Here is a 25,988-nt window from a genome sequence, read left to right as displayed (position 1 = left end):
TATCAAACGAATTCAAATGTTGGCGCCATCTTGCGTGCAATCTGTGAATTTTTGTGGTGGCTAAACGATAAGTCGATATAATAAAACAAAATCGATATCTCGCGAGTTCTATCGACCATTTTGCACCTCTAACCAAGAAGCAATAGACCGACCATAAACAAAAAAATAATAGCACTTTAAGTAGAGAGAAATACATTAAAATAATGCAAACCGAACACTGGGGCGTCTTGCTCAATGATGACGACAGTGGTGCCTTACCGGCCGACAAGTATGTGGCCACCGGTGCGAAAAAGCCCAAGCTGGACGAGATACGACAACGCGGAGAACAATTCCCGGTGACAGATTTTCAGTAAGTATTGCGAGCGGCTTCTTTCAATAATATATGTATTTACAAATAACAAAATGTTTGTGCAGCCACACAGTGGAGCTAAAGAGCTCGGTGGTGACGCAAACCATCGAGGTGATGAAACAAACCGAAATGCTGCAGTCCCTCATTGACACCTATTCGACGAAGAACGTAAGTCTCGACAACAATAAGCAACAATAAACTGTATATTTTACTAAGTTAACCGTTTACAGGGCAGCTCCAACTATCTGCTGAATCCCTGCCAAATGATACCGGAAGTGGATTTTCCGCCAGAGAATGCAGCCGACCTGGTAAGCGAGCAAAAGTTTCAGAAACCCATCTGGTTTATACCCACAGTGGATACGGCATATTCACGCGGCGATCCTCAATCGTATCCCGAGCTCTCGAGCAACACTTGCCGACACACGCTGCGCAAAGTGATGTGCGGCCTGTTGCGACTCGCTGGCTTCACCGACTCCTCGGAGACGGCGGTGGTGCTGCTTACAGATGCGGCCGAGGATTTTATGCGCAGCTTTGTGGAAGAGTATCGTGGCTTCTATGACATTGAGCCAAAGCTGCAGAAGTCAACAATGCTGCGACTGCAGCCATTGGAGCAGGCGTACTTCAGCATGACTGGCACATCGCTGACCCAGGTGCACAACTATTATAAGCACAAAGTGATAACGCGCAATCGCACTGAGATTGCCGAGTTCAACAGCGTGCTGCAAGAGTACGACAAGCTGATGAAGGAGAGCCAAAGCAGTATGCAGAAACAGCAGCAGCATCAACAGCAGCAGCAGCAGCACAATCATCACGAATTCAATGGCCATGACTTTCTCAACATACTCGAAATGCAGCCGGGCAACGGAAACAGCGGCGGCGGAGGCGGAGGCGGCGGCGTCGTCGAAGATGGCAACAACAGCACCACGGGCAGCAACAGCATGGGCAACATTATGGGCGAGATGCTGCAGGAGTTGGGTGGCAGCACCAATTCCAGCATCTCGCTGAGTAACGTGAGCAGCAGCCAGCAGCAGATGATTAGCAGTAATGCCTTGTACGGCCTTCTCGAAGGTCAACTAACCAATAACAACACCAATTCAACCTCAGCATCGAATGTGCCTGTCTCCAGTTCTGGCTATCAGGCTAATTTCGATACATAATCTTACAAAATTGTAGTAATTAACGTAGTTAGTAACAAGCCACAAACCACATGAGGACAGCCGCTGCTTTCCTCCTTCATCCCTGTTGGTGGGCGAATTAAATTTTCCACTGGGGCGTTTTTGTAATCGGTGATTCCCAAGCAGAGGCAAAAATATTGTGAAGATTGTGAAGAATACAGTAGAATCCGGTTATAACGAATCCGGTTTTTGTGACGAAAACTCGATGACTTGCTGTGTACCCCATACAAATAAAATTGATTGAAAACCAAGTAAGAAAGCTACAGTCGAGTGTGCTCGACTGTGAGATACCCGCTACCCATTTTGAATAAAGGCAATATATTTTGCGGTATTATTCTCAAAGCATACCAATTATACTACAAAAAATACTAAAAATATATTTTGGGGTTTTAATATTAAAATATACCAAATATACTAAAAAATATACCAAATGCTATATTTGGTATATCGATATACCAGATTGTCGGCCAAAGCAAATTAGACCCCTATAAAGTAGGCGTGTTTGCCCATACAAAAGTATTTCTTTAATAACTTCGACAATTTTTATCTGATCGCAACCAAATTTTCAGGAATCATAAATACTATAGTTATTATTGTATATACCAAAACTCAATTCCAATTCTAGCTTTACAAGCTATGGGTAGCGGATATAATAATTAGTTATATTTTTAAGTCCTATGGCATCCATAAAATAAACAACATTTTATTTTTCTCCTTTCTCTCCACACCAACAATCCCAATAACTTCAAACTGTATCAGGCATGCTCCGGTTTTCACTTTCCGTTTAAATTTAGGGACCAAATCGTACGTTTTCGTTTAACTTTATGGTCAACGATTTGTGAAAGTGCAAACCGGAGCATGAATGTATAATTAAATTTAGCATTTAATACTAGATTTAATATAATAAATAAATAAAGCATGTTAACAGCCATCAGGCTAATTTCGAAACCTAATCATCAATAATTAATCATAAATTAGTTATAACTTGTTAACAAATAACACAATAAAACAATCCTAAAGACTTCTAAAACAATATGCCAACGTCTTTTCATTTCAATCCTACTTCATTTCACTCAATTGCAATTCCACTCAAAGCACTCAAATTTAAATTTACCGCCACGCTCAAAGAAATTGTCAGATGCCGTTTTTATACCTACTACTCATTTCTGTTCGCCTAGTGCTCGAGCTCAAAATTGAGGCTTGCGGCGACCACAAAAGTCGAAAATGCCAGCTGAAGCACCAGGCGAACAGAAAAAGCAGCAGGCATCAAAGCTGACTTTCAGTGTGCATCTTTTAAGCGCAAGTTAGAAGCCACTCGTGGTAAAAGTATGCCATGGTTTTTATATGCGTTGGCTTTTAGCGCGCGGCCTGAAAGTATGCAATGGTTTTTAGTTGCAGGCTAAAAGTATGCAATTTTTTGCAAATCATGCCAGCTGATGGTGAAACATGGCAATTTGACATTTAAAAACAAATCATATGTGTTTAATTTTCTTTGATTTTATCTTTCTTTTTGCGTTTTTTGCATATCTTGGACTCATCCCATTGATTCTTGAGACGCAAAGTAGTGAATTCATTGGTTGGTTCTATTGCTTGCAGCTTGCGTCCTTCGGTATCACAGGATTTGTACTCGAAAAGTTTATTCTTCTTCGGCTTACGCTGCTCCCAATGTTGCATATCTTCTCCTCTAAGTATTGTATCCCCGCTGACAACAACCGCAGCCAGAGCAGCGTTTGTTATAGGTGCATCATCCTCCAAGCGACGTCGCTTAATCTTTGGCTTTTTTGTCGGCAGCTTTTCTTCCGGCGTTTCCAATTGAATAAAACAATCGGCACCCGAAAGAAGTAACACATTACTGCTGGGGCTTGTTGTGGTCTTTTCCTCCAGTGGCGCAGGCTTCGGAGCAACGAATTTGATTTGCTTCTCGATAATAGCTCCGAGTTTCTTCCAAATGTGTGTCTGCATGTGCTCTGTGATTTGTAAATCGGCGTCACCCGAGCTCTTGTGTTCGTCCAGATATCTCTCGCTCTTGGGCAGCTCTTGCAGTGCGGCGCCAACAGTTGCAACACCTGCAACAGTCGAAGAAGACACGTGCTTCGTTGTTTTCGTCAGATCTGTGGCCGGCTTTTGGAACATTTTGTTGTTGAGCAACGTGTGGTCGGCGGCCTCCATGAATTGACGCATTTGTGCCATATCCTCTTCGTCGGAGTCAGAATCCATAGCTGCGATTTTATTTTATAATGCTAAACCGCAAACAAACAATATTATTCATTCAGTCGCAATCAGAAAATTTAATTTTTCTTGCCAAATTCCTGACGTCTTCCACAAAAACAAATCAGAAACTATGTTAAGGCGAGTGTGACCAGAGGTAGTATTTTCAAAATATACCCTCCAAGGCGTATAAGCTTTTGTGGTATCTTTCAGTATTTTTGACCCTACGCATATTTAGTGTTGCCAGATCAACCAAGCAGTCGACAGCTTACGATGATGGGCAGCACTAGATGTGGCGGCAAATTCAAGCCCAGAGCAATAAATTACATGACATGTTTTATTTAATAAAAAAAAGCATTTACGTAACAGAAGTATTTTTTAAAATATACCCTCGAAGGTGAATAAGTTTTAGTGGCATCTTTCAGATTTTTGACCCTACGCATATTTAGTGCTGCCAGATCTACCAAGCAGTCGACAGCTTGCAATGATGGGCAGCACTAAATGTGGCGGCAGATTCAAACCGAGAGCGATAAATTGCATGACATGTTATAACTAATATTTAATCGAAAAAAAAAGTATTTATGTTACAGAACTACAAAGGCCGCAATTGCTAACGGGGCACATTTTCATCTCGATATCTTCGCCCACACGCACAACGGCAGCCATGCCATTCTCGGAGTGGGGCGAAATGTGACAGTGGAACATCCAATAGCCGGGACTGTTTGAATTGAACTGAATGATGGTGTAGCCAAAGGCGGGCACCTGCACAGAATCCTTCAACGGAGCACCTCGGCCACGCCTAGCCAGCGGCGTCTGCTTGTCAATCTCCTCGATCTGGCCAATGCGCTGCTCCCCAAGGACGCCCATGCCGACGACACGAAACGTGTAGCCATGCAAATGGATGGGATGCGGTGTATTCGATTTGCTCGAGATGACAAACTCCACATTCTTGTTCGCCGGCACATGAATGACATTCGAGCACTTGCAGTGACGACTCTTACAATTGAATCCCAGCGACGCTTGCTGTGAACTGTTGCAGAACATTTGGCCAATGCCCAGATTGCGAGTCTGCAGAAACGAAACCTTGGGCATACTAAACGTAATGTCGTCCATCTGGAAGCGAAAACCCTCGCCGCGCAGCTCCCACGCATTCATGCTAGTGTAATACGTAACCGCAGGCGTCAACTCCGGCTCAATGTGTCGCGCATTGAGGCTGACCAGCGGGATGCTCTGATCACTGTTCGCGTCGTCGCCCAGCTCATTCAACATAATGCCAGGTGGATCGTAGGCATAGCTAAGCGTGTGCGTATCCAAGGCACGTGTGTCGGCATCCTGATAGTGCAGCACAGCCTCCTGATGCAGTTGATTGCGGGCACAGAAGCTGTAGCCCTTGATGCGTATCCAATAGTTGGCCACATCCTGATTGGCGTGGAGGACAAAATCGAATCGCTCGGCGCCATGGAACATGATCTTCTGCACCTCAACGGGCTCAATGTCGTTGCCATCGCTGGCAATCACAACCAGATCGTGATTGTCAATGCTCATGCTGATAGGACAATTGGAGACACCTGCCAAGAGAGAGCAACACGTTAATGTGATGTGTTAGCACTTTTGTCGATTAGCATACTCACCATTGAAGATGACACGGAAGCGATAGCGTCCGCCTCGTATAACGCCAAAGGTGGCATACAACGTCGGCTTCGCTTTGGTGTCCTTCTTCATGTTCCGGCCACGCCCATTGATCAGTATATTCTCCGCCACGCTCTCATCAAAGTTGTGCACCCAATCCTGTATCATAATCACATGCTCCGACCTATCAAAGTCATACAGATGCGCATGCGGATTCAGTTTCACTGGCTGTCGCACAATCAACGGACCCGCGAGGCCAAAGGCACGCTGATGCTCGGTGTGACTGTGCCACCAATTGGTGCCCGCATGATCCACCTCAAAGCGATAGCGAAACGCCTGGCCAGGCTCAATCGGATACTGCGTCACATGCGGCACTCCGTCCATGTGCGGAGTCGATCTCTGGTGCATGCCATGCCAGTGAATCGTCGTCGTTTCGTGCATGCTGTTGATGATGTCCGCCACAATCGTGTCGCCGTAGCACACCTCAATCGATTGGCCCGGCAGTTGTCCGTTTACCACCATGATGGGCGACTCAAGGCCATCGGCATACTTGCAATCATCGTTGGTTCGCGGCTCCAGTTCGGCCAGCTTGAAGGCATCGATGTACTCGCGACCATTGAGCTTGAAACGATATTTCGACTGCAGATAGCGTTTGCAGGTGTCGGTCATCGTGTCGTCGTAGTGCACAACCATGTAGTAGTAACAAGTCATGGGCTGCTGTTCGGCACAGTCACGTTTGCAGGGATGCTGCAGGTCTTTGTCGGCGTAGCGCCATTGCGAGGACTCGCTACTGCTGCTCGTGAGCTGTGGATACAGCTGGCTGATGCTCTCGTATTTGCTTACAATTCGCTTGCCATCCGCGTCTGCAAATAGAAACAGAAAAGAGTTAGAGTAGAGTAGAAAAAGTGTCAAGGCTGCAGGTGACAAGTGGACAGCCCTCAGGCGACAAGTGGGCAGCCCTCAGGCGACAAGTGGACAGCCCTCAGGCGACAAGTGGGCAGCCTTTAGGTGATAAGTGGACAGCCGTCAGTCGACAATCGGACAGGTCGCAAGCGAGAAGTGGTCAGCCCTCAGGCGACAAGTGGTCAGCCCTCAGGCGACAAGTGGTCAGCCCTCAGGCGACAAGTGGGCAGTCCTCAGGCGACAAGTAGGCAGCCCTAAAACGACAAGTGGGCAGCCCTCAGGCGACTAGTGGACAGGTCGCATGCAACAAGTAGACAGCACCTTGAATACCATCGATCTGTACAATAATCAGGCTGCCAATTAACAATACAATCGATTTGACTAAACTAATATGCATAGTTTCTTTTCTTTTTGCTTCTAAATTTTTGCTTCTTGGAGGCAATTCCTTTGCTTGAAGAATGCCAAAATCAAACTGTTGATGAGTTTCCGCTGTCGGTTACCTTTTTGTCTGTCAAAACGTGCATCGCGATTGGAAATTCGAGAAAATTGGCTAGAATTCGCTTGTGTTCCTTGTCGAACACGTCGTAATGGTTAATTGAAGATTGTTTGCAATCTTGTTGCCCAGATAAAGCAGATACAGATACACTGACGATAGAATAAACAAAATTCTAATTTCCAAACGTCAAACGCTTCTTTCTTGTCTGTTGTTGACTGTGCTGATTCACACAAAATTCTCAATCGAAGGGGAATAACTGCACAACTTCAATTTCTATTCAACGTTTCCTTGGCCCATTTTTTAAGTTGCCCTTCAAAATTTAAATAACTGCACAACTTCAATTTCTATTCAACGTTTCCTTGGCCCATTTTTCTTTAGTTGACCTTGGCGCGCTTTCAAAATTTCGAATTTGAATTGGACCAGTGTTGGACAACGCAACACACAAAATGGCAGTGCTGCAAGGGATGAAGATGTTGATGCTGCTGTTGATCTTGCACCGAATGAACTTAACAATAAATAATTTTTGCACACTTTGCTCCCACTTCACGAACCATTAATTTTTGTTTATACTGCAAGTATTATCTTGTGATAAGAGCAGCAGCAATAACAACATTAACAACAACAACTGCTTCGCAGGGTGTCGCGCCAAGCTAATCAAAATGCTCAAAGTGCCTCGCACTCTGTGTGTGTGTGTCAGGTAGTTAGATTACATGTATGTGTGTGTGTGTGTGTGTGGAAACCAAGCCTAAGAAAAGAACATAGTACTGAATTAGAATTTCGTTTTCATTTACTTTTATCTTGTTTTGTTTCTTTTTTTTTTGCTCGCCTGCACTAGGCGGGGCCCTGGGGTCCAACAAGATTGTTGATTATGCAAAAAGCAAAAACAAAATAACAAAAGTACTACATATCAACGCATACATATAAAAAGCAAAAGAAAACAAACAAGTAGCGCGTACAGTGCAACAAAACATTGTACACACACACATACACACACACATGTGTAGATGCAAATAAATACATAGCGGTAAAATACAAGCTACACATAAAAACAAGTTTGAACGCGTCGTCGACTTTGGCAGCTCTTTGGCCTGTCATGAGCTTCATTAGGCATTTCATATTGCAGTCGAGCAGACGCAGCTCAGCAGCAGCAGCAGCTCCTTGTATTCTTCTCCTACAACGCCAACGCCACCCACAATCAACCACAACCACAACCACAACTATAAAGCGGGGAGCAACAACAAACAAGAGTAAGAAGGGTGGCAACGCCACACAGCAACAACAGTTACAATTTACCTACATAAATGCGTGCCAATGGAATTTCCCAACATTGGTTTATTTCACAACAACAACAACTACAACTTACTAATTACTATTGCTACTATTTCGATTTGCACACTCACCATGATGGCAGGAGAAGAGACACAAACTGGGATGGAGACCTCAGTACACTCCGCTGGCATTGCCGAGGTTCACAATGTGCCCATGGAGGTGATCAAGCGACCAATTCCCTCGGTTCTCGATGAGCTGAAAGTGCAATCACTTATGGACACCATCAAGGTGCGTTTCACTTTTTTCCCCACTCTCTCTCTCACACTTCAATTAATTTGTGCAGGCGGAGACGGGAGAGGAGGATGTGCCACCGGTTGATATCTTGTGGATAACGGGCAGCAACGGCGGCAACTATTATTTCAGCTTCGGAGGCTGCCATCGCTTTGAGGCCTACAAACGCTTAAACAGGCCAACCATAAAAGCGAAACTAGTCCGCTCCACTTTGGGCGATCTTTATCATTATATGGGCTCTAGTGCACCCACTTATTTGGCTTAAGTATCTGTTTTTTTTTTTTTTGTGTCTTCGTTTTTGCAATTGTTATCACTTTTTTATAAATACAAATTTACATACTAACATGTATGTATGTGCGTTGTTTTCACTTTATGTCTTCGATAGAGATGGAGGAACACCGATGTTTTTATATCGATAAAGTTCTACCATGAGCTTTGCTTACGCTATCGATTGCTCAAGCCAGATCAGTAATCGATACGCAAATAGATGGCGCCAGTGGGCTTGTTTTCAAAGCTGCGCTCTTGTTATCGATTGCTCAATCTGCAATAATTATCGAATTGGCGCTTGTTTTGAATGAGCTAAATTTAGAGTCAGCTATAATCTTATCTCAGGTACAGATTAGAATGGAAAGTGATTGGGAGTTTACTAAGATAAAGTATGTATGCAATGTATAATATTCACATATTCATCATTTGCTACGCATATTCGATAGAGATACATACAAAAATGCTTAATTAGCTGGCAGTTTCACCACAAGAACGGCGATCGCTCTCGCAGAATACGCAGTCCATATCGCTGCCATTCGCGCTGCGAGATCCACAATTCCCGTGCACTCTCCAGCACGGACATTATGGCCGCCCCCTTCCACGCCACCATGCCCACATCCATGCCCTTGGTGAAGACATTCACCTCGACGCCCGGCGGCACTTGTTGGCTGATCCGCTGCTCCAGCCAGGCGGCAAGGCCACGGAGCTTGGCGCTGCTGCCGACGAGAAGAATGGCGCCAAACATTTTGCGACGCGTCTCGTAGCTGAGGCAACGGCCAATAGCACGGATCACCGCCTGATCCAAGGGCACCACTTGTCCACCCACATTATAGAACCAAGAGTTGCTCGACTTGGATTGCAATTGTTGTTGCTGCTGCTGCTGGTGATGATGATGATGCTGTTGTTGTTGTTGCTGCGAGTTGCTGTTGCTGCTGACTGTGGTCTCATCCTGATCAACGACAATCAGCATATCGTCATCGTCGGCCGTAATGATGTTTGCCAGCTGCTGTGGTCCACTCTTCACAGCAGGCAGCAGACTAAGATCTCCAGTTCGGACGCCATTGCGACGTCCGGTTTCCTTGAGATACTCGCCATCGAAGCAATCCTCGCAATCGTATTGCTCCTGTGCCGATTGTTGTGTGTGCACCGCTCTCGTCTTGCCGGTGATGTTGAGCAGCTCGGTGTGGAAGAGCGACAGCGGTGCCATGATCACCTCATCGCCCAGCTGCAGAGTGTAGCGTAGCCATTTGCCCGCCTCGTTGCGCAGCGTAAACTGCTGCTCCTGGGCACCACAAACATTCGCATGCAGATGACAGAAACGTTGCTTCAACTCATCCAGCAGATGGGCATCCGCATAGCTCGTCTCGACGCTGCACTCGCGATAGGGGAATCCGCATTTGCGCAACAGCATCAAGAGCACCTGATCGATGTCGCCGCCACCATAATTGAGACGCACACGTGCATCCAGCTGAGAGATGCCATCTTCGATGCAGGCAATCGATGTCTTTTGGGCACCAATGTCCACCACACAACCGTAGCCAAGGCCGGCACCATACGTGGATGCCACGCTGTCCTGGACGAGGAAGCAACGCTGGAATCCCATCCGTTGCAGCAGCAGCGTCATTTGTTCCCGCAGATGGCGTCGCACATACACATCGTTAACCACAAGGACAGCGCTGTGTGTGGTCAGGTCACGTCTCGCAATGCCCAGACGCTGCTCGAGGGCATGCGTCCAAATGCGCTCCACATGCGACAGCGTCGCCTGCAACGATCCTCCCCGTCCGGCGTGAACATTTAACTCGCCTCGCTGTATGGGAAAGTGAATGTCATAGTTGCGTGCCTCGGCAGCAGTTAGCCGGAGTATCTGCTCATCGTACAACACATTGGCATCTTCGGTGTCGGTGTCTTCGTCAGCTTCAGATGGCGTCACTTGCTCCGCGACGCTGCTCCGATTAAAGTGCGCCAATTGCTGCGGCGGCGTCGCCACTCGCAATCGATTCTGTTCATCGACAATGCAATGTTGCAGCATCCTCGAGACGGCCAGACGTTGCTCCTCGAACTCTGTTTGTAGCTTGCCGCCAGCATTCGTTGCGTTGTCCAGCGGTGGGAGCAATGGATCATGATGCGGCTGCAGTGCAGCATCGTTGTTGTCGTTGTTGTGGCATCTGTAGGCAACGGCATGAAGTAGTGTCAGCGGATTGAGGTCAGCTGCTCGTCCTATGCGTAAATACTGCGATCCCGGATGTATTACGATTATTTTGAGTGCCTCAAGCGGCTGTTGTTGTTGCTGCTGATGCTGTTGTTGTTGTTGCTGTTGTTGATTCGGCGTCTGGCTGTGGGAGACGCGTCCACTACTCGTGCTGCTCGCACGGGAACGCCTGCGTGATGATACATTTAACATAATGCTATTGCAACTATTTATGCGTACTCACTGCATGGCCTCATGTAAGAAAACGTCAGCACAGCCTTTTATTCATTACAAATAAATTGCTGTTTGAACTATTCTTGAGTTGTGGTGTGACCGTAGCTTCTAAGAAAAATGCTGTCCCAGTGTTGCCGTCGCAAAGCTACCAGCTTTGCACAGTGAACACTTTGCTAGATGCAAGCATCCGATGGCTTATAAATTTAATTAAATTATTTATTTTAATTCCTTAAAAAATCTAATACATATCAGCTTCTCTAACAATAACATTAATAATAACAAATAAACAAATGTAAATATATAATTATGTAAATATGTAAAATACTAAGCTGAAGGCCTTCGCTGCCATTGCTTTATCAATAGCGTTAGTATTAATTTTAATTATAGCTAACCTTTAAATAAATAAATAAATAAATTTATTTTAATTTAATGTAGTAAATATCAATAAAAGTATAACCCTAAACAGAAATAATTCAATTAAAAATGTTATTTCGAATTTTAAAAAACTAGGCAACTATCAAAAATACCAACATACCTGACAGTATATCCGCGCACGTAATTTAGTGCATTTCGAAGTTGCCAAAATACGAAACACCCTGTGCACGAGGAACGTGGGGCACTCATTGTTGTTTTTCAGTTAATCATAAACTCGTTGTGAAATTCCAAAACACTTTACGTATAGAAATAAAAATACACTACATTACCAAAACCAGAGCATAGAAATGTCGAATTTTACGTGCATCAATTGCGATGCTCGCTTTGCCAATGCCGAAATACAGCGGGAACACTACAAAACCGATTGGCACCGTTACAACCTAAAGAGGCGCGTGGCGCAGTTGCCACCAGTGGCAGCCGAGGAGTTCCAGCAGCGTGTGCTGACCGCCCGCAGTGCGACAGAGACGGCAATCGAAGAGCAACAGATGAGCATCTATTGCACCGCCTGTCGCAAACAATTTGGCAACCAAAAGGCACACGACAATCACCTCAATAGCAAAAAGCATAAGGATGCTCTTGCACGCTTCGTTGAAACTGAGCCGCAATCATCGTCGCCAGCTTTGTGCGTTAAGAGTCGCGTTGAGCCACGCCCACATCCTGCACTGGCGGCGGCTGCAGCTGGCAAAGGTCGCTTTGCATTCGCGGAGCGCGCAATGCAAATCGATGAGGATGCTGATGACGATGACGATGCCGACTTTGAGGATATCGAAGAGGAAGAGGTAAGCTTTTTACACCGTGACAATTTACTGATTGGCATGACACTCGCTCACATTGTTATTGCTCTTGCGCAGGTCGATTCAGATGAATGGGATAAGATTGCCGAGAATCCGCTGAGCGAACGCGATTGCTTGTTTTGTTCAGAGCAAAGCGAGGATTTGGTGGCGAACCTCAAGCATATGTCGGTGGCACATTCATTCTTCATTCCCGATGCCGAGTACTGCACAGATATGGAGGGTTTGATCTACTATCTGGGCGAAAAGGTGGCCAACTATTTCATCTGCTTGTGGTGCAATGATCGCGGCAAAACCTTCTATTCCCTAGACGCTGTGCGGAAGCACATGCTGGACAAGGGTCACTGTCAGATGTTGCACGAAGGTGTCGCTCTTGCCGAGTACGCCGAGTACTATGACTACAGCAGCAGTTATCCCGATAACGTAAGTAGTAGTAGTAAGCCTTGCCAATCGATAACAAAATGAAATGCAACTACTAATGCCATCTCACTCTCTTACATGCGCAGAAAGAAGGCATGGATATCGATGAAGAGGTTGTGCCCGAGCTGCTAGATGGCGACGAATATCAACTGGTGCTGCCCTCTGGCGCCGTAATCGGGCATCGTTCACTGCTCCGCTACTACAAACAGCGTCTGCATCCCGAGCGCGCTGTCGTGCTCAAGAAATCGGATCGTAAGCTGCATCGTGTGTTGAGCGAGTATCGTGCACTCGGCTGGACGCAGACGCAGCAGCAGGCGGCGGCGCGGAAGGCGAAGGACATTCATCTGATGAAGCGAGTGCAGTCCAAATGGCAAATGCAGCTGGGCACCAAGGCCAATAAGCTGCAGAAGCATTATCGTGCTCAGGTCCTCATTTAAGTCACTCACTCATGGTGTGACACCAATAAAAAAAATAATACTGATTTCTCGTGTTTTTTTTTTCTCGCTTAAATTAAGCAAAATTTGTTTTCATTTTACAACTACTACGCGTTCTTCAAATAAAATTACATAATTTAAATTAAAAATTAAATAAAATTTACTTTTGATTTAGTAGTAAGTAAAAGTAGATCGTTAATATTACACTTACAGCATAACTTTACGTTCATTAAAACTAGGTAAAAATAAAAAAAAAAAAAACTTGAGCGCGATGCACGTCGTGTGTGGCTGTGAGTGCGAGCGAGACGGCTGCATTATGAGTGTGACTTAAATAAACCGATGCTTATGCGTGTGTGTATGAGTGACTGTGTAAATTTTTGCTAGCTAGATCTGTACGTGTGTGTGTGTGTAATGCGTGTTTGTGTGGGTGTGTATGGATGTGCAATAAATAGCAGTGTTTGCTGACGAGCATGATACAATTATACAAGGTAGTCTCGTCGGAAAAAGATGTCCGTCTTTAAACATAACAATGAGTGCGAGTGAAAGAGTCTCAGCACAGCAGTGTGAGCGCGACGACAATGAAATGCGCATTAACCCTTAGACGATGATATTAATATTTACATATTTTGAAGTTGATATTAATGTCTCCTTGACATATTTTCAAAAAGTGTAAATTGTTTATGAACAATATTAATAATATATATGAGAATTCTCTAATTCTCTAAATGTTTTAATTCTATCATTGTCTACGGCATACATTGCAAAATGTCATTCTGCACAAGGGTTAATCGTCCGCAGACAACCTCTTGCGTCGAAAAACGAATGCGTACTGACGAAAGCTTTTTCCGACGAGACTACCTTCTATAATTGTATCATGGCTGACGAGAACGCAAGAGCTAAACACACGCACACAAAGCTCACATGAATGTATATGTGTGTGTGTGTGTGTGTGTGCGTGTGCTGCTTTCGTTTTGCGATCGACAGTACACCATTAAGAAAACGGAAAATAAAAACAGGGGAAAAAAAATTGCAATAAAATAAAATAATTAAATTATGCATAGTATATAGTAGAGACGGCAGGCAGGTAACGCTAATGTATAACTACAGGATTTTGTTGAACACATACGCCCACCATGGGCGACGACGATGACGCGTCGCTGCTGGCGCCGGTGACGCCGCTGCCGACTGAAGTGCCGAGACTGCTGCTGCTCGGCGTAGCTGCCGACGCGGGCAGCGATGCTGGCGACGAGGCCGACGCCGAGGTTGGCAGTGGCAGCGGCAGCGGTGCCAGCTGCGGCTGCGGATGATAGAGCAGCGCCGTATAGGAAGCGGGACCCGAGCCAGCCGGAATACCGCCGGCAGCCGAGGCGCTAATCACACTCGAATCGGTCATCATGAGGTGTGACGCCGCTGCCGACATGTTGCCATAGTGATGCATCAGATCGAGCGGCAGCGATGCCGGCGCATAGCTGTGATGCTGCTGCGGCTGCGGCAGCGACTGCGACTGCAACTGTTGATGCTGTTGATGGGCGGCGGGTGGTGGCAGCGATGGCAGCAGCAACGGCGCTGCTCCATTATGCTTGATCGTGCTAAAGTTTTGATGTGCGCCAACGCCGACGCCAACGCCAACGCCGCGCATGCGTCCGAATGGCGGCTGGCCAAGTCGCAGCGCTGCCGCTGCCATTGCCGCAGCCGAAGCTGGCGGCAGCGGCGGCGGCGGCATTTGCTGAGCATGCGGTGGATCGCAGTCCATGGCATGCGGATAACTGTTGTTCATGTACATATTTCGCCGGCTGTTGTTGTTGTTGCTGCTATGATTTAAGCTATTCAGACTGTTGTTGTTATTGTTGTTGTGGTGGATGATGCTTGTTGCTGCTGCTGCTGCTGCCGCCGTCGTCGTTGGCTGCGCCTGCAGACTGAGAGCCGAAAAGTTCATGGCATTCGCCGTCGTTGTGTTGTTGTTGTTTGTGTGATGCAGCAACAGACCTGAAAAATGTAAATGTTAAACTGTTAAACGTTTGCATAACAGAGACCGCAAGTAACAGCGCCATTTTGTTTGTTGTCGCCCTCTAACTACAATTCCTTTTTGTATTTGCTTGTTGTTGTTGTTGTCGTTTTTTTTTTGTTGATTATATCATAAGTTTTTATTGAAGGGTTTTTCGCTTTTTTTTTTGTTTTGGTAATTTTTTGCTTTAGTGTTTTTTTTTTTAGTTTTCTTTTTTTTTTTTTTTGTTTGTTTTCAGTTTGAATTGTTTTTCTTGGTTTTTAACTTATTATTAGTAATCGTTTTTGTTTTCAATTATTTCGTACTTATTAAACTTAAACCATCAGCTTTGTTATGTTATTTTTTTCTTTCTTTTCTTTATATTTATATAAATGCCACATATGCGTGAGAGTGTATGCGTGTGTTTGTGTATGTGTGTGTGTGTGTGAGTGAATTGGTTTTGCTGTTTGTATTTTGTTGTTGTTGTTTTCGTTATCGTTACATTGCTAAACAACTAAATGCATTTCATATTTCAAAGCCAGTTTGCTTCGTTCATCTTTCGTTATGTTTCTTTGTTTTGTTTACTCGCAATACTGTTTTGTTTAACGCTCATAGCTATGTATGTATGTATGTAAATTTCGTTCTTTTTGTTTTTGTTTCGCCTATGAATTTTGCCGGAAAAAATATGAATGCATTTTTTTTCTCGTTTCGTTTATGCATGTTTATGTATGTACATACGTGTGAGTGTTCATGTGTATGCATGTGTGTGTGTGTGTGTATGCTAATCAAAAGACATGTTTTCGGTAGGCCGCCATCTTGCTTGCGACGCTCTTTTGATCTCGCTTGCTCTCGCCTCTGTTAATGCGCTGTTAATCGGCTTTGAAATGTTAGCAACATGCTGCATACGCTGAGGCGACGCCAGTTTTTTTTTGTATTTTCTTTTTATACTTTGTTTTGCTTTGTTTTTATTAACCCTTCGCTTTTGTTTTAATTTTGCTGTGTGATTCCGTTTCTAAATATGCATTTTTAGTTTCTTCATTTTTTTTGGTTTTTGGTATTCTTCATTTTTGCCTAAATCTAAATGCTTGTAATTCTTTTTAGTTTGCCTTTCTTTTCGTTTTTCGTTTTTCCCCCAACTCAACTGTGTCTGTGAGTGTGTTTATGTGTGTGTGTGTGTAATGAACTTAAACTTGTAACACTCGTTTTGCGTTTGTTTACTCTTTAAATATATTACATAACTCTTTTAGCAAGTTGTATTAATTATATGTTTTCTTTTTCTTTTCTGGTTGTTTGTTTGTTAAATTCTTGAATTGTTTTCTCTGTCTACCACTAAATTGTTGAATTATTTAAACACATATACATATGCATATTCTCGTTCGATTGCGTCTCTCTGTGTGTGTGTGTGTGTGTGTGTGTGTCTTTTCTGTGTCCTTGTGCCTCCTAGTAAATTAATTGATTTTTTTGTTCGTTATCGATTCGATATCGCGCATTTCGATATACGCATACTCCTACAACATACATATGCACATATGTGTGTATGTATGTATATATATATGTATCGCGGGGTATGTATGTATGTATGTATATGGCTGTGTGTGTTTTTTTTTTATTTGTTAAATGCTAAAGTTTTCGTTTAGTACTGATTTAAGTTTTTCTTGTTCTTCTTCATTTTCTTTGTTCTTTTTATCGATCTCTAAATGCTAAACTTTTTGGTTTCTTTGTTTTGTCTTTGCTTCAATTATTTATTTCGTTTTTGCTGATTTTGTTTTTAACTTAGGTTTTATTTGTTTTTTGTTGTATATTCATTAATTTTTGCTATTTTTACATGCCTAAAACTATGATTTGTGTTTAGATTTTTTTTGTTTTTTTTTGGTTTTTTTCGCATATTTTTTTATCGATCGCTTTCGATCTCCGCATTTCGTTCGGTTCGATAAAAACTTGATGTGTGTTTTTAGCTGTTAACGGGGCTGTTAGTTAACAGTCGCACAGCTCTGTTACTTAACATTGCTTTTACCATAAAATTAAGCGCAAATTGTTCTTTTTAAAGGGATTTTGCATGTTCCTGGTGAATTGTTTGTTTTTACGTATGCGACGAATATTAATGTTTGTGGTGGGGAGAGGGGGAAATTTTTTGAGGGGAGGGGGGTTGCACTCTTCATGTAATGATGTACACATGTGTGTTGTCTAACTCTGAGCGAAGTGAACGAAAGCTCTCTCTCTCTCTCTCTCTCTCTCTTTGAGTGAACTTAACTCTCCCTCTCTCTGGGTGTAAATGAGATTTAAAGAATTGGAGAGAGAGACAGAGAGAAAGAGATGGATTAAAGGAGTTTAGGGGGAGGGAATATCACAAAAAGCGGCGCCTGAATTCACACACTGGATAAAAATAAACTGATCGCATAATCAACCACACATTGACAACCATTTTGTTTTTGTTTTTGCTTTGAATGTGGACTGATTTTAACAGCAATATTTTGCATGTTTAACTAAGACGGTAACGTAAGTTTATTTGTCATTGGAAGAAGCGTTTCTTCGATTTCGAATCGAGAAATAACTGAAAAAAGAAATTGCTCATTAGAGGTGGAGAACTATCGATGGCACTATCGATAGTAGCACATACTTTCGATAGTGACGCAACCAAATGCCTTGACTGCGGCAAAGAATACAAGAATACAAGGCAATATGCCAAAATTTGTGTGTTTGCATGTTTCTAGTAGAGAGGGAGAACAATCGATGGTACTATCGATGGCTCACTATCGATAGTTGTCCACCTCTATTGATCATCAATGCTTGTGGAAAGAGAGAGAGAGAGAGAGTGAGGCAGAGAGATGTCCTGTGTGTATGTGTGTGAGTGTAATAAACAACCAAAAGAGTAGACAAACACTAATGTTTGAGACAACGAGATGGAGAGAGAGAATGCGTGTGTGTGTGTGTGTAAATTACAGTTATCTTCATAGATATTTCATTCATAAGGAGAGAGTACAATCTATAATGCGGCGTTGCATACTATTGCAAACTCTATGTTCACACATACATATGTAAATCTTCTTCTGTCGCTGTTATCGTAATCGTTATCGTTACACTTATCATATATTTATATATATATATATATATATCGATTTATATTTGAATGTGAATGTGTGGAATACATACACATATGTATGGCAGTCATTAAGAAAGTGGTTTTTAAGGATTTCTCTCGCTTATACTTTTAACAGTTATTTTCAATTTCTTTTTTTTTTTTTTTGCGATTTTTATCTTTCATTTTCGTTTTTTTTTTTTTGTTTATTCTTTAAGTTGCTTAATTGTACAATACTATGGCCCTAATTGCTTACAATTAAATGCTTAGCCGTTAGCGTCATTTCAATTTAAAAAAAAAGAAAAAATATAATAAATAAAATGTAAATCAAAACATATTAAACATTTGCTTCTAACATTCGATCCCAACTTTATACTTTAACTGTATGCTAAGTGCAAAAAATAATTTGTTTTTTTTTTTTTTGTTTTTATATATTTATATATATATATATGTATATCTTAAATATCATGTATGTATAGTAAGAATAAAAAAAAAAAAAAAAAAAAAAAAAACGAACGTGATTTAAACGCGCGCCACACATTAGGAAAACAATTGTGATGGGTGGCTTTTTTGGTAGCCTCTGGCTATTTACAGAGCGATAACATACTAGCCCTTAACAGCGTCTGTTAATGTTAATATGCCAGTTGCCAATGCTGCCGGCTGTAATCCTCTCCTTCCGCTTCTTCTTCTTCTTATCGACTAATTCGCCATTGTCTTTGCTGTCGCTGTTGTTGTTGTTGCTGTCGCACTCGCACTCGTTGCCGCGGCTGGTCATCGGCGCTCATCTGTTATCGTTATCGATTTTGTAATTGCATTTTAGTTTTTGATTTCGATTTGATTTTGTACGCATATTTCATTTGATTTGTTTTAACAAGATAAAAAAACGAGAGAGAACATACGATTTGAGCATAAATTAGTGCTTACATTTTAGCCTTTTTTTTTTTTTGGTCTTTAACAAAATAGTAAAACAATAAAAGCTACGTTTGACAACACAATGTTTTTTGTTGTTTTTTTTTTTTTGGCTGAGAGAGAGGAAAACTACCGCTAAGCAACGAACTAAACACACGTACAATAATAATTTGTGTATTATGCTTATTTTGTAATTAATTATTTAATTAATAATATAAGTTGTATGTAATATAAAAATAGTTTAAAAAGTGCAAATTAATCGATATAGAAATCATAAACATAATTAATAATAATAATACTTGTACAATTTTCACATATTTCTCGATTTTTTTTTTCTTACAAATTTGTCAGTGAAATAATAAGAATTTTTGTTCCATAATTTTTTTCGTGTTTTTATTTTGAAACCAATTTGTTTTTTTTTTTATTCGATACACACACACATATATACAAACAAATGAATTGTGATATATATATTTTATTTTGTATTATGTAAGTCATGCAAAGGGAAAATCATTTTAGATTTGCAGCTGGGTCTAAGTTTCTGTCCTGATCGATAACAAAAATATAAAAACGTTCACAAATCGCTCTAAGAATATTTTATGTACAAAGAAAAAAACATGTATTGAAAATAAAAAGTGATTCACTACGAACGAAGAAAAGAAAAACAAAATGGCGGCTACATAATGTGAACTACTCTACGAAAAGAAGAAGCAGCGAGCACTTGAAAGAGCGAGATGAGAATAGAGATCTCCACCCGAAAGAGAGAGAGAGAAAGAGACAGATAGTGTGTGCTACTCACCTAGACATTGGGGATCCAAGGCGGCGCCGCTGCCGCTGCTGGACATCAACTGTTGTTGTTGTTGCTGCTGCTGTGCCGTTGCGTTGGCTGCGCTGCTTGCTGCGCCGCCGACGCCAGCTGCGACGCTGGAAGAGACAACGCTGCTGCTGCTACTGCTGCTGGCGCCAAGACCTCCTCCGAGGACAGCACTCGACGTTGATCCGCCACTTGCACTCGCTGCCCCGCCTCCTCCTCCTCCGCCTCCAATTCCACCACCTGATCCGCTGCCTCCTCCAGTTGCACCTCCGCCTCCACCGCCAGATGATGATCCGCTGCCGCCGGCGCCCGCATTCGCTGCATTGGCGCCCGCTCCGCTCGTGTTTGTCGCCTCGTCCGTGGTGCGCTTGAAGAAGTTGTGTTGCAAGGCATAATATGGTGTGACTCGCGTCTTTGGATCAAAGTCCAGCATGCGCAATATCAGATCCTTAAACTTCAAATAATCCGCCACCGAATGCCCCGGCTCATCCAATCTTCGACCCGACGGTCCGCCCGTCTCCACGCCAAGGATGTCGTGGAGCTTGCGGGAACCGGGCGGCTTATATTTGCGACCATTGAGCGTTTTCTTTAGCACATAGGAGCCGTCGGTGACAATTTTGTCAAAGAATTTGCGCGTCTTGTGCGCCTGATCCAGCAGATATTTGGGCGGCATGCCGAGCACCTCGACGATCTTGTTCATCTGATCGAACTCATTGCAGCCGGAGAAGAGCGGCTCACCGGTGTGCATCTCGACCAGAATGCAGCCAAGGGACCACATATCGATCGCCAAATCGTACTGTATGCCCAGCAACACTTCTGGGGAGCGATAGAAGCGCGACTGGATGTACTGATAGATCTGTGTGGGGAGATGGGTTAAAAGGAGGTGATATTAAGAGAGGTTAGTAATACAACACACATTTGGATTGATTAACGAGATAAGAAAAGCAACCCAAAATATATAAACTAGTGTGCCAAAGCATGTTAGAAACGGTCACTCTGACATGTTTGGAACAAGTATATTGAAAAAAGTACTTCTTAAATAATTTTTTTAATTTTTAGACTTCCGCAATTTTCATATTGGAATATTTTTGTTATAAAAATGATCTATTAATATATGTTCGCAGCTGAGCGAAATCGCTTTTATTTCATTAGTGTGCCAAATTTAGGCACACAAAACTAGTTAGAAACGGTCACTCTGGCATTTTTAGAACAATTGTTTTGGATCACTTTTTAAAATATTTCTACAATTTTTATCTTGGCATATTTTCGTCATAGAAATAGGCAACGAATGTAAGTCATCTGTTAATTGACCATACATTTTTTGTTGTTTACCATTTCAGTACCAAATTTAGGTACACAAATGTAACTAAAAACGGTCACTCTAAAATTTGTGGAATATGCAAAATATATAGCTTCTTCGTAGGTCATTTATTTCGTTAATCTGGGAACAAAGCTATAATTTACAATTCACAATTGCCAAATGAACGAGAAGAGAATCGTCGATCGTCGTATAAAGTTAAGGATCAACGCTCTCTTCTGCGATTTTCAAACTGTTAGCTTTCCAATGCAATTGTTATATACTACACTAGAGGTGGAGAACTATCGTTAGTTAACGTCATTGATACTCGACGATAGTCAATTTTGTACAATCGATAGTATCGAAGGAGGTGTCTATTGTTTTCCATCTCTAATCAACATCCTAGCTAATAACTTTGGACTTTGAAAAGATGCAAAAATGTTAATTTCAAGACTTACGCGCTGGCCCAATTGACACGAACTGCCAAAGTCAACAATTTTGATGGCCGATCGCTTGGGATTGCAGAGCAATATGTTCTCGGGCTTCAGATCACAGTGTATTATGTTCAGTTCGGGGGTGCTCAGGAACAAAAGAGCCGTGCACAGTTGCTGCGCAAATTTGCGCGTGAGGTTCAGCGATACGCCACGGAAATTTGTGTTCCTTAGCAGATCGTACAGATTGTACGACAGCAGCTCGAAGACGAGGCACAGATGATTGCGCCACATAAAATGACGCTTGAGCTTGACTAGAAAAATGAAATGCAAAAATTCGCTTAAATTTCGAACTCAATCAATTAATTCGACTTTTGAATACTCACCGATATAGTATTTGTTTTCAGCATCCGCACGATTCATCATCTCGAGCAGCTTGACTTCGATTTGTGCCTGATTTAGGAACGGTTTCTTATTTTTAATTATCTTGATTGCCACCTGGCATTGCTCCTCATGATCGTAGGCCTTGACCACCTGACCAAAGCTGCCTTTGCCTGTTCAAATAAAACAAATAACAATTAACTGTATTGTATATCGATAGCTACTATCGATAGTTATGCGATTACTTACCAATCAATGAATCAATCTCGTAGCGATCCAAAAACTTTTCGCCATTCTTGATTATATAATCGTGATTATCGTCATCATAGCCGTCGTTATATAATTTACGCTCCTTTTTATTCGACGAATCATCCTCGCCTTGTGTCTGCTGAGCACGACGCTTCTTCTTCGCATAATAAACCTGGACAAATGTAAAAGAGAAATGTCCATTGCATAAATATTCACAGAATAATTCGAAAATAAAAAGAAATTTACATATCTAGAGAATTTGACAGTCGGAATGGTTTCTAAGCGCATTTGAATTTAACGTGCGCTTATCGATAGTTTGTTCACGCGCTGTTACCGGTCTACTGCACTGTTAACAGCTTACTGAACTGTTAACAGCCGAATGTACTGTTAACAGTCTACTGCATTGTAAACAGTCTACCGCTCTGTTAACAGCCGCCTGCACTGTTAACAGCCTACTGTTAAGCTCGCATTAAAGCTGTTTACTGTTGCATTAGCATTAACGTATAAGTAATTCGCCCCACCCCCACACACACGCACACATATATATATATTTGCATTGTGCGCAACTGTTTTTTTGTTAATCAATTGCGTTGTGTCTGCCTCGTATTTGATTTAAAATAATTTATATTTGTGTTTCTCATTTTTATGCTGATCACACACACACACGCACGCCCAAAACGCTGCCCTTATCTCGGCCCTCGCCCTACAGTTGCCTCTCCCCTCCCCCTTCTCCCCTGTTACTCTGCTGGCCAACAACCTGCTCATTGGTTTGGTGAAAAATTTGATATGCAGCTGGCTGCTGCTGCTGCTTGGCACAAGAAAAAAAAAGTTGTTGCTAACGCCGCATGCGAGCGTCGGTGCGAAAGAGCGCGCTGCGCTGCATATGCCCGTCGACAGAGACAGCGACAGCGGCAGAGCGCCGCTGAGAGCGCGAGCGCGCTTTGCAGCGCAGCAGAGCACAACGTTGGTGTAGAGAGAGAGAGAGAAAGAGAGCGAGTTTCAACAACGCCTAAAAGAAGGCTGCACACAACTGCTTAGCTTGCTTGCTTGCTATGCCCATTTTTGGGGGCTGACTGTCTGTGTGTGTGTGTGTTGTTCTTGTTGTAGAAATAATCATGTGGAGCGCGAGAGCAATGCTCGAAAATGGGTGTATGCCGGCGTCACAACTGCCGCTGCCGCTGTCTTCATTTCTGCTGGCTGTTGCTGCTGCTCTGTTGCTGCTGTCGACGTCGACGTCGCTGCCGACAGCGACTGCGACTGCTGCTGTTGCCTGACAATGACGTATATGCTGAGCTCGGGGCAGCAACGTCACAGTTAATCGCCATGATATGCGCGCACTCTTTGTTCTTCTCACTCTTACTCTCTGAAAAGTGTAGCATACAACGCTGCGATGTCTGCATATGCCTTGATAAGGCTGTGAAAAGGCCACACACACACAAACACAGACACACAAACATATATACTATGTATATATGAACAATGTAACAAGTAAAGCGAGCTCAAGTGCGCTTTGGGTTTGGTTCTGCTGTTGCAGCTGCTTCTTCTTCTACTTTGCTCTTCTCCCTTTTCTTGTGCAACAATTTGTTGGCCAATTAAACGCTGATGTTGATAATGATGATTGTTATTAGCAGCGTGCCAAGGTGTTACCTTCATTAGCAGTAGCAACAACACAACACGATTCGTTGCGAATCGACTTTCACTCTAACCTCAATCTCTTACACGCTGCACGTTGTTTATCTTGTGCTGCTGTTGTTGTTGTTGTGACTGCTGTCTTTGCTTCATGCATTATACATTTATGCATTTTACACTCTCTCTCCATTTAGCGGACTTCGATTTGAGTTCATTTTGATTTGATTTGCTTGTTTTGCTGCTCCTCTCTTAATTTATGCCGCATAAATAGTCGTAACAAGTGAAAACAATTTCAAAATGTGCACAAAGAGCAGGCACAACTTAAGAGAGCGCAACAAGCACAACTTGATCGAATGAAGCTTTGCAAGAGAGTAACTTCATTCGGTTTGCTTAGCATCAATTAAGAGAACGCAAACAGCAAGCAAAGAACCAAGAAGTTCGATTAGGTAAAGAGCGAGCGAGAAGTGTGACTTTTAATTTTTGTAGTTGCTTTTCTATGATTTCCTGACATGAGAACTAGGAACTTGGCAGCTTAAATGTGTTGTCAGTTGCGTGTGGCCGTCAACGATGGCGATGCCAAGTTGAAGAGAGCGGCAGGTCAAGGATAGAGAGAGAGGGAGGCAGGCAAGGCACGCGCCGTTGGCATTACTGAAGAGTTGCCAAGGCAGCAAGTATGAAGAGAGAGCGCGTGAAAAGTGGAAGAGGGTGAAGAGTGCTTACCTCGTTGATGTGCTTGTAGGTCTTTATCAGATCGACGCTGAGCTTGCGCAATGGCGCCAGGGCCGGATCTCGAAAGTGTGCGGGAATGCGAGCTTGCATGGCGCGCACCTCCGACGAAGACGAAGGACTAGAGTGCTGTGTGCGAGAAAGAGAAAGATATATATATATATTATGTTATGTGATTGATTGATTGTTGTTTCTTAACTATTCACTTACATGATGCATGACATCACGATGCGTGGCAGGCAGATCCTCTTCGACCACAAAGCGACCGTAAAGCGGCGCATGTCGCTGTCTGCCCCCGCTCCCGCTGCCCTGCGATGTTTCCACGGCGCCCGCACTGGAACCATATCCAGCGGATACTGCAAACAAAAAGAGAGCAACCAAAAAAAAAGAGAGTGTTAGAATGTTAGTTGAGTGAATAATTGATGTTTATTGCTTTCTTTGTGGTTCATTGACCGTTGGCTTCTTCTTCTTCCTTTTCTGCTTCTGTTTCAGCACCTGACGCGATGATGTCGCACCTGAGAGAGGCCGCGACTCGCCAACAAAACCCAAAAAGCTGCCGCATCCCAAAAATAAGTTGCGCCGTCTAAATTTACACCCTAGACATTGTGCTGAGAATGCGCGGAGATGGTGGAAGGAGAAGGAGGAGGACGAGAATTATTACACAATATGCCGGCAGCAGACTGAGCGACAGAGACAGCAATAGCGAGTACTTGACAAGTTCTCTCTCGCTCTCGCTCTCTCTTTGCTCTTTCTTGTCTTGTGGTTTGCTGCGAGTCAAAAATAGCATTGCCCAAAGGGTGAGAGAGGGGGGCCGAAACTGATATTGCATTTCGCAATTTCGCTGACAGCTGGTAGAAGAAGAAGCAGCAGCAGCACTAGCGACAACTGTCTGAAGAATCTATCTGTCTATAAACAATAGATATAAAACGTCATTGTGTACTTTAAACTACAGCTTTCACTTCACTCTTGGAGAGCTTTCCAAGCCAAACCTTAGATTGAAAGTTGTTAATTGAGATTTAAGCTTAATAGATTATTCCGACATCGCAAAACTACTTTTGTTGCCAATTTTTTGAGCTGAGCTTTAAATTGTTAAATTTTAACATGAATTTCGTAATTTAATACTAAATATAAAGCTAGTTTAATACAATATGAAAATATACAAGTGTTAATATTAACATTTGAATGCTATTTTCAATATTACAATATTGTATATAAATATACCGAATTATATACTACAAAATACTAAAAAATATACCAAATACCATATTAGTTGTATTGATATAGTAATACACACAAAAAATATCGCAGATTACATACTACAAATATACCAAATACTATATTTGGTATATATTTTAATAAAGCCCAAACAGTGCAGTTTAATTTCAAAATATACAGAAAAATAC

The 25,988-nt window shown here is 42.8% G+C and overlaps 7 protein-coding genes across 11 annotated transcripts in view; 3 read left to right on the top strand and 4 right to left on the bottom strand.

Moving 5' to 3' along the window:
* Positions 1 to 112: 112 nt before the first annotated feature.
* On the top strand, positions 113 to 1,696 carry LOC117574972 (uncharacterized). Its single transcript, XM_034259041.2, has 3 exons — positions 113 to 349; positions 415 to 517; positions 580 to 1,696. Exons 1-3 carry the CDS (start codon positions 204 to 206, stop codon positions 1,504 to 1,506), a joined length of 1,176 nt encoding a protein of 391 aa, XP_034114932.1. The 5' UTR covers positions 113 to 203; the 3' UTR covers positions 1,507 to 1,696.
* Positions 1,697 to 2,893: 1,197 nt separating this feature from the next.
* On the bottom strand, positions 2,894 to 3,893 carry LOC117575060 (uncharacterized). The gene is made up of 2 exons (XM_034259146.2): positions 3,827 to 3,893; positions 2,894 to 3,764 (listed from the first exon to the last, which is right to left on the bottom strand). Exon 2 carries the CDS (start codon positions 3,739 to 3,741, stop codon positions 3,007 to 3,009), a length of 735 nt encoding a protein of 244 aa, XP_034115037.1. The 5' UTR covers positions 3,742 to 3,764; positions 3,827 to 3,893; the 3' UTR covers positions 2,894 to 3,006.
* A 248-nt stretch (positions 3,894 to 4,141) lies between these two features.
* Positions 4,142 to 8,294, bottom strand: LOC117574930 (uncharacterized). Of its 2 annotated transcripts, none has more exons than XM_034258982.2 (3): positions 6,586 to 6,743; positions 5,364 to 6,224; positions 4,142 to 5,300 (listed from the first exon to the last, which is right to left on the bottom strand). In XM_034258982.2, exons 1-3 carry the CDS (start codon positions 6,659 to 6,661, stop codon positions 4,312 to 4,314), a joined length of 1,926 nt encoding a protein of 641 aa, XP_034114873.1. In that variant the 5' UTR covers positions 6,662 to 6,743; the 3' UTR covers positions 4,142 to 4,311. The 2 variants fall into 2 exon arrangements, with proteins under 2 accessions (XP_034114873.1, XP_051864512.1); XM_052008552.1 differs by lacking the exon at positions 6,586 to 6,743 and adding an exon at positions 8,161 to 8,294 and having other exon boundaries at positions 4,144 to 5,300.
* Positions 7,821 to 8,669, top strand: LOC117575066 (putative sulfiredoxin). Its single transcript, XM_034259158.2, has 3 exons — positions 7,821 to 8,007; positions 8,172 to 8,317; positions 8,373 to 8,669. The coding sequence occupies exons 1-3, from the start codon at positions 7,854 to 7,856 to the stop codon at positions 8,583 to 8,585; spliced, it is 513 nt and encodes a 170-aa protein (XP_034115049.1). The 5' UTR covers positions 7,821 to 7,853; the 3' UTR covers positions 8,586 to 8,669.
* A 276-nt stretch (positions 8,670 to 8,945) lies between these two features.
* LOC117574939 (actin-related protein 8) lies at positions 8,946 to 11,134 on the bottom strand. The gene is made up of 2 exons (XM_034258992.2): positions 11,020 to 11,134; positions 8,946 to 10,965 (listed from the first exon to the last, which is right to left on the bottom strand). Exons 1-2 carry the CDS (start codon positions 11,022 to 11,024, stop codon positions 9,069 to 9,071), a joined length of 1,902 nt encoding a protein of 633 aa, XP_034114883.1. The 5' UTR covers positions 11,025 to 11,134; the 3' UTR covers positions 8,946 to 9,068.
* A 476-nt stretch (positions 11,135 to 11,610) lies between these two features.
* Positions 11,611 to 13,195, top strand: LOC117574963 (cytoplasmic 60S subunit biogenesis factor ZNF622). Its single transcript, XM_034259030.2, has 3 exons — positions 11,611 to 12,223; positions 12,296 to 12,658; positions 12,742 to 13,195. Exons 1-3 carry the CDS (start codon positions 11,732 to 11,734, stop codon positions 13,090 to 13,092), a joined length of 1,206 nt encoding a protein of 401 aa, XP_034114921.1. The 5' UTR covers positions 11,611 to 11,731; the 3' UTR covers positions 13,093 to 13,195.
* An 11-nt stretch (positions 13,196 to 13,206) lies between these two features.
* Positions 13,207 to 25,988, bottom strand: part of LOC117574853 (serine/threonine-protein kinase minibrain) — a 30,730-nt gene continuing 17,948 nt past the window's right edge. For 3 of the 4 annotated variants that reach the window (XM_034258870.2, XM_052008520.1, XM_052008519.1), the window contains 7 exons: positions 24,796 to 24,941; positions 24,580 to 24,714; positions 22,231 to 22,402; positions 21,987 to 22,154; positions 21,628 to 21,914; positions 19,858 to 20,728; positions 13,207 to 15,075 (listed from right to left, as the gene is read on the bottom strand). In XM_034258870.2, coding sequence (XP_034114761.1) covers positions 14,180 to 15,075; positions 19,858 to 20,728; positions 21,628 to 21,914; positions 21,987 to 22,154; positions 22,231 to 22,402; positions 24,580 to 24,714; positions 24,796 to 24,941 — 2,675 coding nt within the window. In that variant the 3' untranslated portion in view covers positions 13,207 to 14,179. Of the gene's footprint in view, positions 15,076 to 17,019; positions 18,935 to 19,857; positions 20,729 to 21,627; positions 21,915 to 21,986; positions 22,155 to 22,230; positions 22,403 to 24,579; positions 24,715 to 24,795; positions 24,942 to 25,988 lie in introns of those variants that run through there. The other variant, XM_052008521.1, reaches the window with a different exon arrangement.

Source organism: Drosophila albomicans, chromosome X, assembly GCF_009650485.2.
Source record: "Drosophila albomicans strain 15112-1751.03 chromosome X, ASM965048v2, whole genome shotgun sequence".
Lineage (NCBI taxonomy): Eukaryota > Metazoa > Arthropoda > Insecta > Diptera > Drosophilidae > Drosophila > Drosophila albomicans.
Note: the sequence above shows the minus strand (reverse complement) of the source record. Positions and strands in the feature narration are given on the sequence as shown.